At 45.3% G+C, this 12,037-nt stretch overlaps 1 protein-coding gene across 1 annotated transcript; it reads left to right on the top strand.

Moving 5' to 3' along the window:
• Positions 1-4,291: 4,291 nt before the first annotated feature.
• LOC127580108 (neuronal pentraxin-1-like) lies at positions 4,292-10,651 on the top strand. The gene is given in 6 exon segments (XM_052033320.1): positions 4,292-5,372; positions 5,780-5,863; positions 5,866-5,992; positions 6,987-7,231; positions 8,221-8,400; positions 9,396-10,651. Coding segments are annotated over 6 exon segments (1,308 nt in total). The 5' UTR covers positions 4,292-4,922; the 3' UTR covers positions 9,618-10,651.
• Positions 10,652-12,037: the final 1,386 nt, after the last annotated feature.

Consider the following 12,037-nt stretch of genomic DNA (forward strand, 5'->3'; position numbering starts at 1 on the left):
CAACACTAATGTAGCAGTTAGCATAACGCTATTACAGCGTGCAGCGACCTGGGTTCAATCCTGGCCACTATCTGTAAGGAGTTTGTACGTTCTCCCCATGTCTGCGTGGGTTCCCTCCAGGTGCTCCGGTTTCCTCCCACATTCCAAAGACGTACAGGTTAGGAAGTTGTGGGCATGCTATTTTGGTGCCGGAAGCGTGGCGACACCTGCAGGCTGCCCCCCAGAACACTCTGCGCAAAATATGCATTTCACTGTGTGTTTTGATGTACGTGTGACTAATAAAGATATCTTAAAATCTTAAGAGGAATAATGTGGCAGTATTCATGGGTTCGTGGACCATTCAGAAATCTGATGTCAGAGGGGAAGAAGCTGTTCCTGAATTGTTGAGTTTGGGTCTTCAGGCTCCTGTACCTCCTCCCTGATGGTACTAATGAGAAGGTGACATGTCCTGGATGGTGAGGGTCCTCAGAAATGGATGCCACCTTCTTGAGTCACTACCTCTTGAAGATGTCCTCAACAGTGAGGAGGGTCGTGCCTGTGATGAAGCTGGCTGAGTCTACAACCCTCTGCAATCTCTTGTGATGCTGTGCATTAGAGTCTATACCAGGCTGTGATGGAACCACTGTACATCTATAGAAACTTGCAAGAGTCTCTCCACCGTACGATGCTCTCCACCGTACATCTATAGCAATTTGCAAGTCTTTCATGACGTACCAAATCTCCTCAAACTCCTATCCATGTATGTGGATGTGCTAAATACTGCTATATTATCACATCACCATCCAGGGACCCAAGTAACTCTTTACAGGTGCAGCAGTGATTCACTTGAACTTCTTCCAATTTAGTGCCCTGCATTTGGTGCTCATGGGGTGGTCTCTCCTACACTGGAGAAAGCAAATTATGTGCAGAACACCCCTCTCTTCAGTCTGGCAGGGTGGCCCTGAGATTCCACTTGCTCATCAATATTAATTCTCCGTCCCACTCCCACTGTTTCCTCTCTTCCTTTGGCTTCTTACACTGTTCCAATGAAGCCCAGTGTAACATCCAGGAACATCATCTCACCTTCCAACCAGGCATGTTACAGCCTTTAGGACATAACGCTGAAATGACCTTGTTTTAGGTCGAATTAGACAGAAGACAGTTGCCAAATTCCTTTCCTATTCGGTATCTGATGATACCATCTCTCCCTCCCCTCCAGTCCTCGCTGTGAGATGGTGTGTTACAATTCACAGCTTCCACTTCTACTTACTAGTTATCTTGCTATTTGGTTGTGTGCTTATAGCCATCAATTCCTGCTGTGTGGTTTTGTGGCTGGGTCTTTTGCAACGTGTGTAGTCCTTTGATACAAACACATTACACAATATACTGCAGGGAGTGGATATTTTCCACATCAAACAGTTTATATCATTCCCTTCTGTGCTGAGATACCGTGCTCTGTCTAGTGACAATCGCACCCAGGAGTACCTTTCCTCAGCCTCGCCTGTCCCCCGTCCCTCTGAAGTTTTAGCCGGGGCACAAGCAGCACGTTCGATTCCACGCGGAATCAAAGCCTAACATGTCATTCCCATGGATTCTGTGATGTAAACCGATTTCGTGCTCAAATATGAAAGGAAATTCAATCTTGAGTAACCAGCTGGTATCTCCATTTAATACCTTCGGGATTCAAAACTAGCATTTGGTATACATAGACTTTAACGATTCTCCTTCAGGATTTATAAACGCCTTAACTTTAATTGGAAAAGTTGGCTGTTGAGGGAGAGAGGGGGAGACTTCTAATACTAATAGGAGAGTGCTATGAATCATGGCTCATTAATTGAACCCTGATAAACTTAATTCAATGAAACATCCAAAAAAAAACATACAATTAACTAATATTATTGTCCCATCACTTTTCAAATTACACGGATTTGGAAAGATCCTTTCAGGATGCCAAATATATTAAGTTAAAAATTAACCACGGCAAGGCGTGGGAAAGACTGTGGAGTCTATGACGGATTTCTCCGGAGTCCTTCGAGGTATGGGAATGTTGCCTCAGATCACTTCTACACTGTTCAGTGCGAATCCACGCAGACACTATGTCGAGCTGACCCTCCACTCCTTCACCTTTACCCTACGGGATTCTTTAATAAAACGCCGGTGAATAATGAATAGATAGGTACAATGGCATTAACTTGCAATGCGTATCCTGGGGCGGGGCGATGGTGAATAACATTATCATTGTTTTTTTTCGCCATTTGATCTCACCAGGTGCTAAAGTTCATCTGTCCTCTGGACAAACTTCTACACCATCGACCAAGTAATAGAGGAGGCATCGTTCGTAAAGGACATATAAAGCGCCACCTCCCCGGGAGCACTAGGATGAAGCTGGAGACCTTTTTGAAAAGTTAGGACTGGAATTTATTTGGTAGTTTCACGTCACTTTCACAGTGCCCGTGGGTTCATGGGGCACTGATTCTGCTTTACTTGCAGTTCCCATTATACTGTACACAATTCCCCACGAACAGCAATGTTATAGTGGGTGGATATTTACATTTAGAAGTATTGTCTGGGCGATAAAAACTGAGCAGTGCGCTGGCGATAATTCTGTAGCTCCCCCTGAAAATGGCACCTTGGGATCTTGTGCATTTATCGGCGAGAGAAGACGTTAGATGCTAAACTGGGCACCTCGAGCAATAAAGTGCTCATTCAGGACTCGCAGCCGGAGCCGCCTTCTTCAATGGTATCTGGGAAGATTACAATTGTGTAACACCATGCTCATAACTCATTACTTTAATAAAATTATCGCTTGTTCGTTCAATATTCCAACAGGAGTTGGAGAATTTCCCTTTAAATGGATCCACGGGTTCTGTAGACGCCACTCAGTGCCCGCTGTAAGGACCACGTGTTCTTTACGTGAACTGTTGTGGAGCCGCCCACTAACACGATACCGATACTGATGTCCAGCCATTCATGCCCAGCCAAAAGGCCAGCGAACAACTACCGATCTCAGCTACCAGTCTGCGGAACAAGGAGAGGGCCGGCAACACTTAGCCTGCTCTGTTTGCTGAATCTTCCCTCATTGGTCCCATCTGCCCTCCCCATCTCCCCTGTTTCCACGCTCCACCTATCAGATTCCATCATCTGTAGTCCTTCGTCACCCCCACCCCCATCTGCCTATCACCCCTCCTCACCTGGATCCACCTATCGCCTGCCAGCTCTTGCTCCATCCCTTTCCTCCACCTTTGTTATACTGGCCATCTTCCTTCCATCTTTCAGTCCAGATGAAGGGTCTCGACCCAAAACGTCCGCTGCTTGTTGCCCGACCCTCCGAGTTCCTCCGGCTTCTTGTTTGTTGCTTCAATTTAGAAAGAGAGCGTTCGGGAGCTCTACTGTTTTCACAGTTCATTCCCCCCTCTGTATTAGCCAAGCCCCCGACCCAGCTCTCGATGGACCCCGTATCGTTCCTTCAAACAGCTTAACCCAAAATCTGTGGTCATACTTTGTTGGTTGGAATTTTAAAATACCTCTACTCAGGTATTTCAATTCAGCTTTGGACCGAACTGAGGAGATCATTAGAATTGCCCAAGGTGATGTCTGAAGTTGCGGAATGGTGAAGGCTTGGAGGGGAGCGGGAGTAGGCGTACAGTTGTGAAGCTGATGGATGTCGGTGAACAACGCATTAAGTAGCAAGGAGGAAGCTGTTAGGGTTGATGTATGCGTGTGGTGTGTTGCAGGAAATAACTGCAGCTGGTCCGACATCCGAAGCACATGATTACATCGCATGAGTGCCAAAGGTGTTGGCGGGGATGAATATTCACGAGGCGGATGGGAAAAAGCACAACGTGAAAGGCACGTCGTTGATTAATGTTAGAAGCGACAAGGCCGCGAATGTATCAGTCACTACAGGGACCTAGTAAATAGCCCTTTTACCGCCAATGGTTTTAGCTGCCAGTAAATGGATCCTCCGATGAATGAAATAAGATTCACATTCCCAATGTCTTCCTGTCCTACCAATTTAGTATAAATAATTCAATCAGTCGGACCTCTGAATGTCTGGATGACTAATATTTCTAGGCATTTATTATTAACACACAACCCAACAGTTAACGAATCTCGCAGCTTTCCGCTTTTACTCTTTAAAAAGGTGTATTATTCCCCGAAATTGACCTTTCCTTTAAATCGCTCCTCTGCTTTATCTTCTAACTTGTGTCTTGCCATTTCTCCCCACTCTGACCTTCAGACCTAGGTTGGACCTTTATCAACGCAACATATTTAAGGAAAATGGGGGGGGGGGGGTGTGGGGGTGAAGTGGTATACTCGCGTCGGCAGTCAAAAAAAGGACAGAATTGTCAGCTTCGGTGGATAGTGTTGGTTGTCCAAATAGTCGCGGCGAGTGCAGTTTGAAAGCACGCGATTTGTTTTTCAAACTCTTTCATTCCGTCTATCCCGTGGCCACAAAACTGATATTGTCGGTGGAACTGGTCGGTTTTATAAACCGCATCGGTTTCCTTTTTTAAGCCTTCAAAACTGCAATCTTAATGCACTTAAGTCTGCAAAAAAAACTTGCTGGTCCAACGTCAGATTCATAAAGAATTTATATTCCACCGGCAGAGTGCAAATTCCCTCACTTCTGGAGACGTGCACATAGAAACCTCTCTCCTCTCTCGCCCTCTCCGCTGGGACCAAAGCAAAGGCGATGTTAAATGTTGGTACGATTGACGTGGTCGCGAGGCAAGAAATGGAGCATTTAAACTGGGATTCCACCCATTTCTGACGTGGCCGTGTGTTGCGCTCCCTGCTGTATAAAGAGTGGCTGAGCTTTGTGCGCCGCGTCAGTGTCCGTGGACAGCTCCGTGGTGCTGAAGTCGCGTCCCTATAACTCGCCGTCCAGGGCAACGCTTCACTTCTCGTTTCAACCTCCCCGCCCCGACTCTCCTCGGAAGATGTCCCGCGGAACCTTTAGCAGATACTGCGTCCTCTTTTTCCTCGTGGCCAAGGCGGCGGCTCAAGAATTCGCCCAGACGCGTTTTATATGCACTTCTATCCCTCTGGAGATGGAACCCATGTGTTCTGCTCCGATGCAGAACAGCGGTCCGGTGGAGGACATCAAGGGGACCATACTCCAGCTCCGGGAAACCATACTGCAACAGAAAGAGACGATAATGAACCAGAAAGAGACCATCAGAGAGCTTACGGCCAAGCTTAGCAGATGCGAGAGTCAGAGTATGTCAGAGCCCTCGGTGAGTGAAATCAAATCCGGGCAGGGATTCAGCATGGAACAGTCAGGGGGCAGTAGAAATTCCGTGGCAGATCTCTCTCTAGATCAAGCGGACACACTAAATCAATTTGGACAAACTTTACAAACACTCAAAGCACGCCTGGAGAATTTAGAGGTAAATATGTACAAGTAGAAAATAAACTTCTGAGTATCGTCAAACCAAATTAGAAACCAGTTGTTAGCACAACCCAACCGGCGTTAGCTAGCACAGTAGACCAACTCCCACTGTTTATGTGTGTAAGGATTTAAGGAGTAGCTGAAATAAAACAGTAATTGGGACTTAAAATTCGGTCTGATTGTAATAAACATGACCTATTAAACACCATGAAATCATCGGCTCATTGGGAAGGTAGCTGTAGGTGGGTTTTGTAACATACACACTCCAACTCGTGTTGCCTTAGCTGTTTTAGTAGTGCGGGTCGGCGCAATGTTCATAATGCGGTGGTGCTTACTTAAGCCTCGCTTTATTCTCTAATCAGCTTCTCACCCGTTTGTCTTCTTTCTGTGTGCGCCGGAGTACAGCAGTACAACCGCGCCAACACCACGGCTCAGACAAACACCTTGAAAGATCTCCTGCAGAACAAGATAGATGATTTGGAAAGGCAGGGTTCTATCCCCGGGTCAACAGCTTGGAAGAAACCAAAAACCTGGTGAGGAACGACACGACGGAGAGTCGGGGCAAGATTGAGAATGCTCTCAACTCTCTTCACCAAAGGATCAGCGATTTGGAAAAAGGTACGTCCGCGATTGGGAGACTCTGAACTCAAACATCCCAGAGCTTTAACTAACGAATTTGCATTCCGTAAGGAGCAACGAACAGTGGTCGTTATCTTTACTGCTCCCTCGCTGTAACATACCATTAGATCCCCAGATATAATGCGCCATCAGATGGGATAGAAGAGGTGGGAAATAAGGTTGTTTGCCGGTGGGACACGGGTAGGAGAGCGAGGGAGCAGAGGGAACCGGTAATATGTTAGAATTATAGTCAACGAATGATGTCCTAAACCGCTGTAATAATGTCAAACTCTTTGGTTTTCCTGGAAGACAGGGAGATTAGGATGCAGGTTATAAACATTAAGAGACGGTGAAAATGCCAGTCCGGAAACTCAGCTCAACTCCTTCCCAAAATCCGCTAGTTTCTCCCGCATCGCTCCTATATTTAGCGAGCAGTCCGCAGCCGGGTGCTGTGTGTGTGTGGGTGTCGGGGGGTGGGGGGGGGGGGGGGGAGGGGGGGCGGGGGGGGGGGGGGGGGGGGGGGGGGGGGTGGGGGGGGGGGGGGGGGGGGGGGGTGGAAGAGGAGGGGGGTGGGGGAAAGGGCCACGGTCTCCAGTAGCTCTGGAACCCGAGCCACAGGCGCATTACGACAGTGTTCCGGCACCATAAGCTCTTTGCTTCAGAGAAACTTCCTCCGGATGGGCCGAGTGCGGAGACCGCCCCCCACGTCCGCGTTGCTGCAATATGGATTGCGCAGCGGTCTCCCACTATAATGGACTCAGAGAGGGTCCCAGGATGCCGCGCCACATGACTCGGATTATACTGCGGGGTGCGCTGATGGGAATTAATCCGGAGTGGCAGTTATATAAGAAATGGTCCTGATCCAGTATCAGGCACAAAGAAACACACGGGAGAGTGGATCGCCTTAGGTTTACAGGCTCTGCGATTCCACTGTTCAGTCACATTAACATTTGCATCCAATAATGCGAACCTATTATCATTGATTACTTTGTAGGGCAAAAGAATTCCAGGCCGACTGATAAATTCCAGATCACATTCCCTTTGAGAACAAACTACATGTATGCCAAGGTGAAGAAGAGCCTGCCGGAGATGTACGCGATGACAGTCTGCATGTGGCTCAAGTCAAACGCCTCTCCCGGCGTCGGCACTCCGTTCTCCTACGCTGTCCCGGGACAAGCAAACGAGCTGGTGCTCATCGAGTGGGGGAACAATCCAATGGAGATTCTGATCAACGACAAGGTAGAGGAGAGACAGCCAGCGCAGCAACAGGCCATTCGGCCCATCATGTCCATGCCGGCCTTTCTACTTCTCTATACTAGTCCCATTTATCCAGGCCGTCTTTGCCCTGGCGATTCAGATGTTTGTCTAACTGCTTCTTAAGTGTGATGCGAGTTGCTTACACAACTTCTGCAGGCCCTTCGGCCCACCATGTATATGCCCACCAACCAGAACCTATCTATAATGTCATTTATAAGCACTTGGTCCACAGCCTGCTGAGACAGTAAATGATCGGAATAGGAACCCCCTCTCAATTGCCTTCCCCCCCCCCCCCCATCTCGTCTAACCCATGCGCAAAAGTATTCGACTGAAAGTCTGTGCCATGAAGAGAGATCACTTGTTGTACATGGGCTCGGAACCTGAGTTAGAGTTTCTAAGTCCTGATGCAGGGTTTCCACCCGAAACGTCGACAATTCCTCCTCCTCCCCCCACAGATGCTGCTCGACCCGCTGAGTTCCTCCCGCAGATTGTTGCTCCAGATTCCAGCATCTGCAGTCTGAGGCGTCTCTCCTATGGACCCCTGCAGCAGAGGCTCTGCTATAACCAGGCACACGGAAGTGTAAGACAACACAAATGAGTCCCCAATGGTCAGGGGCTGGAGTTAGTCCAAGTACCAACTCTGCTAAACGCAAGGCAAAAGGCTGTCGATGCCGGATATCTGAAATCAAAGTAGAGATTGCTGGAAATACTCATTAGGTCAGGCAGCATCTGTGGAGAGATACTCAAGAGGGAACGTTTCGGATTACAGAAAGCTCATCCCACTGAAACGTTCACTGCTTCTCTCCACGGATGCTGTCCAACCTGCCGAGTGTTTCCAGTATTTTCTATCTTTATTATGGGCCAGTATAGCTCCATTTAATCCCCATGTTCTCCAGCATTAGACACTGACTTCAGCAGTTAAAGGTGTCAATGGGAAAGCAACTCAACAGTTTAAAATGTAATTTTTATAGGTGGCGAAACTCCCTTTCGTTATTAATGACGCGAAGTGGCATCACATCTGCGTTACCTGGTCCACAAGAGATGGAGTCTGGGAGGCGTATCAGGACGGCATGAAGAGAGGGAACGGTGAAAATCTAGCGCCGTGGCATCCCATTAAACCAGGTGGCATCATGGTGCTGGGCCAAGAACAGGTGGGTGGACTGTTGAAAACAACAAACTGGAGGATTAGCCATCCGGATCCACGCTTGCAATGATCTCTTGATGCAAATCTCCAGGCTTCCTAAATGGGTGGCAGGTTCAAGGTCAACCCAGCCACAAAAAGGGCAGTTATCAGCATTGAAAGCAGCAGAATGCCATAAATAAACCAAACGCGAGTCTCTGGGAAGGGTGAGGAGGAGCAGAGCTTGTGTACTGTAAGCCAATGCGATGGCTTCTCAACTCCCAGTGGCGCCAACTGGCTGATTAGTGCGCGCCAGTTGTTCCAAGTCAGTCAGCCAGTCTGTGATCTGAGTGTGAGCTCTGTGCCATTTTACAGGTTAGGCAACTAACCGAGATGTAAATTCTGCCACTGAAGATACTGCTTATTTCTCAATATTACCCATTTTAATAGAATTAATTGATGGAAATGCCTGGGTTCCAGTGGCATTTATAAACTGAGATAATTGGAGTGCTTTATAAATTGAACAAACCGCCAGCTAGCCCCATTTTGTGGCTCTGTGTAGATATGTAAACAGAAATGTCCTCTTGCCCCTGGCGACTGCAGTTGTAGACATAGGGATTTTGTTGTGTAAACTAATTTTCGGTGGTGGAACTTTTCCAGTCACGATTGTTGCAAACAGTAATTACAGCTGTCTTTCTGGTAAATGAACAGATCCTTAGACACTGGAGTAGAAAGGGGGTTTTTAGCATTTTCTCTAACAGCGATTGGGATTCATCATTTTACAATACACCATTAAATGCACATCTCCATGAGCAGATGGGGTATTTTAAGACCATCCCTGAATAATTGACATAGTATTAAGGAGGGGTAGGGTTCTGTACGTAATGTGGAGCAGAAGGCAATAAAAAGTGTGGATGTTGTAAGGCCATTCTTGTGGGGCCCAGGAAGTGCCCTGTGGTCTACGGATTACAGAGGGAGATACGACCTTCCAATTCCTGAATTGTATTTGTTTTCCTTTTAAACTAGGACATGTTAGGAGGTGGGTTTGATGCCACACAGGCCTTTGTGGGCGAGATGTCGCACTTCCACATGTGGGACAGGGTCCTAACTCCTGGAGAAGTCTACAGCCTGGCCAACTGCAGCGCCAAGACCTTGGTGGGCAATGTCATTGCGTGGACTGAAGCCAACGTCGACATCTACGGCGGCGCTACCAAGTGGACATTTGAAGCCTGCCGCCAGATTAATTAATCAGTGAAGGGACTCTCTTTTACGACTCCAAAATCAAATTTCTTTTTTCAGGAATGAAACGTAAAAGAATTTTGTGCAAAAAAATTACTTAAGTTCGTAAAATATTTACAAGACCTTGCCATGACAACTGGATCATGCTTCTCAGGCCTAATATAGAGGGAGTATGGAAAGATTCTCTTCGAACTTCGACTGACGGCAGGCGTCCCGAGGAATGCAATGTGCTTTAAGTATCTGATGGTGTGTTTACTTGATGCCAATTAGCCCGAGTGCCTTTGGCAGGTACAAAATGCAACAAGTAGTTTCTTTTTCTCATTTCCGTTTGCATAAATCAAAACAAAGTCCACATTATTTGAGATAATTGCGTTATAGGAACACGTCTTGTTAAACCAATAAAATGCTATGACTATGTATGCTTTACTTCAAAATACACTGTTGAACATGTACTGGTAAATTGAAGGTGTAGAATAAAGTGAATGTTTTTTTAAGGAACATTCCATCCTTATCACATCATTTGCTTACAGCATGGCAACAATAATATGTGCGTTTATTTCGAAAAGCCGTTCTTCCAGCTGGTGATCGCCAGAGGGAAATAAACAAACGAAATGTCGCGCCCTCTAGCGACAAGTATTTTTTACAAGTCAAGAAATTTTGCAAATGTACGAAGATTTTTATTGAATTTGATGCCTGAATGAGGATCTTTTTCCCAAAAATATTTAGATGATAAAATATTGTTTTTGCCAAACATTGGTTCTTTGCAAGTAAAATATTTATAAATGTAAATATTGTACACTAGGAGGAAGTTCTATATACCAGAATCTATTACACCGAAGCCAAAGCTTTAAATATTCCAAATACAGATTCACAACCAACGGTAAATCTCATTTCTGGATAGTGTAAGATTAGAGACTACATTTTGCAACCATTTCTTAAGAAAGCGCCGTTTTTATGTCATTTATGCTTTTTTTCATTTAATGCAAATGTGACATGTACTGTCAGTTTTATTTTTACACAATAAAGAAAAAGGGAAAAAAAAGTGACTGGAATCAACAGCGATTATTTTATCCGGCAGGGATGTGATTTTACACAAGTTTTAACGTGCCAATTGCATGCCTGCTAAATCCGCCTAGATGTGATACATTTATATCACTTCTCACGCATTACTGTGACTGTTGTACGATTGGCCACACTTGAAGCTGGAATAGTAGCAAATTGTTAACCACATCTTGGATGTCCCATTTCATAAGGCATTCTTACTATTCTGATTTTGGTTTCGGCCGGAAAATGCGGCATCTTTTTTGTTACACACACAAAACATTTTACCTAAAGCAAGTATTTCTTACAATGGAGAAGGTGTTCTTACTGATAGCAGACCGTCAACACTTGCCATCTTCTAATTATGGATGGAGATCTACAGTGGAAATCAGAGGGAAGGTGATCAGGAATGATGGACTTCCAGAAAGTAATTCAATCTCTGATCTAGGGCTGCCACGATTTAAGACCCTGTCTTCCCTTTTAGTTACTTCTCTTTGTGTACATGCACTATATATGTGGCTTTACCCACATTTCTCACATTTCACAACTAGTTTTGTCTCAGGTGTCTTTATTTCTAAGCGGCAGATATCAATCGGCAGCAGAAGTACCAACAAAGAAACAAGTCCGGTGGGAAACAACGCCAATTGTTTATCGATTAGAAAGTTTATCACATTAATTGGTGCTTGCTAATCGGTTACTCTCAAAACAAAATTCTCCACCTAGTGGCCACATTGAGAAGTGATTATATTTTTCTCCAGAAAGTTTACATTATTTAAAATTCTCCATTAGTTAGACAACACTAAAATCTTCTCCTTTGTGACTTAAACAAAGTTCGAAAATTGCCTGGCTCTGTTCAGGTAGGAGACCTTAAAATTAAGCTTACTGAAACATTAACCAGCAGTTTCAGAATTATTTTGCGTTATTTACCAGTTTCAGAATTACTTTGCTTTACTTTACAACTACCTCTATAAATCTATCTGAACTAATGAACAATCGCCCACGGTAAAGAGACAAAGAAAGTAGTTCCTGGTTTTAGTATTCACATAGCGCTCTCTTGTGAAAGAATACTTTATCACAAACGCCTTTATTAAAGCAATGTATAACTTGTAAAGGGAATAGTGTAATGAGAAGCTTCTTTGTATGTACAATGGTATTTTATTATTGTAAATCTAGTTGATTAATTATATATTTCAATGTTTCATCTAAAGACAACAATGAGTAAAACTCTTCTGCTGACCCATATAAGAAGAATATTGCTCACATCAGTCAAACGTTGCAACTTCTGCCTCACACATACATTGCATTAATCCCTGTTAAGTCAATTATCATTTTACTCGTGTCAAAAACAGACATTCAGAGTGAACAGCCACTCACATTTCGAAACAAAT

Source organism: Pristis pectinata, chromosome 18, assembly GCF_009764475.1.
Source record: "Pristis pectinata isolate sPriPec2 chromosome 18, sPriPec2.1.pri, whole genome shotgun sequence".
NCBI classification, from domain to species: domain Eukaryota; kingdom Metazoa; phylum Chordata; class Chondrichthyes; order Rhinopristiformes; family Pristidae; genus Pristis; species Pristis pectinata.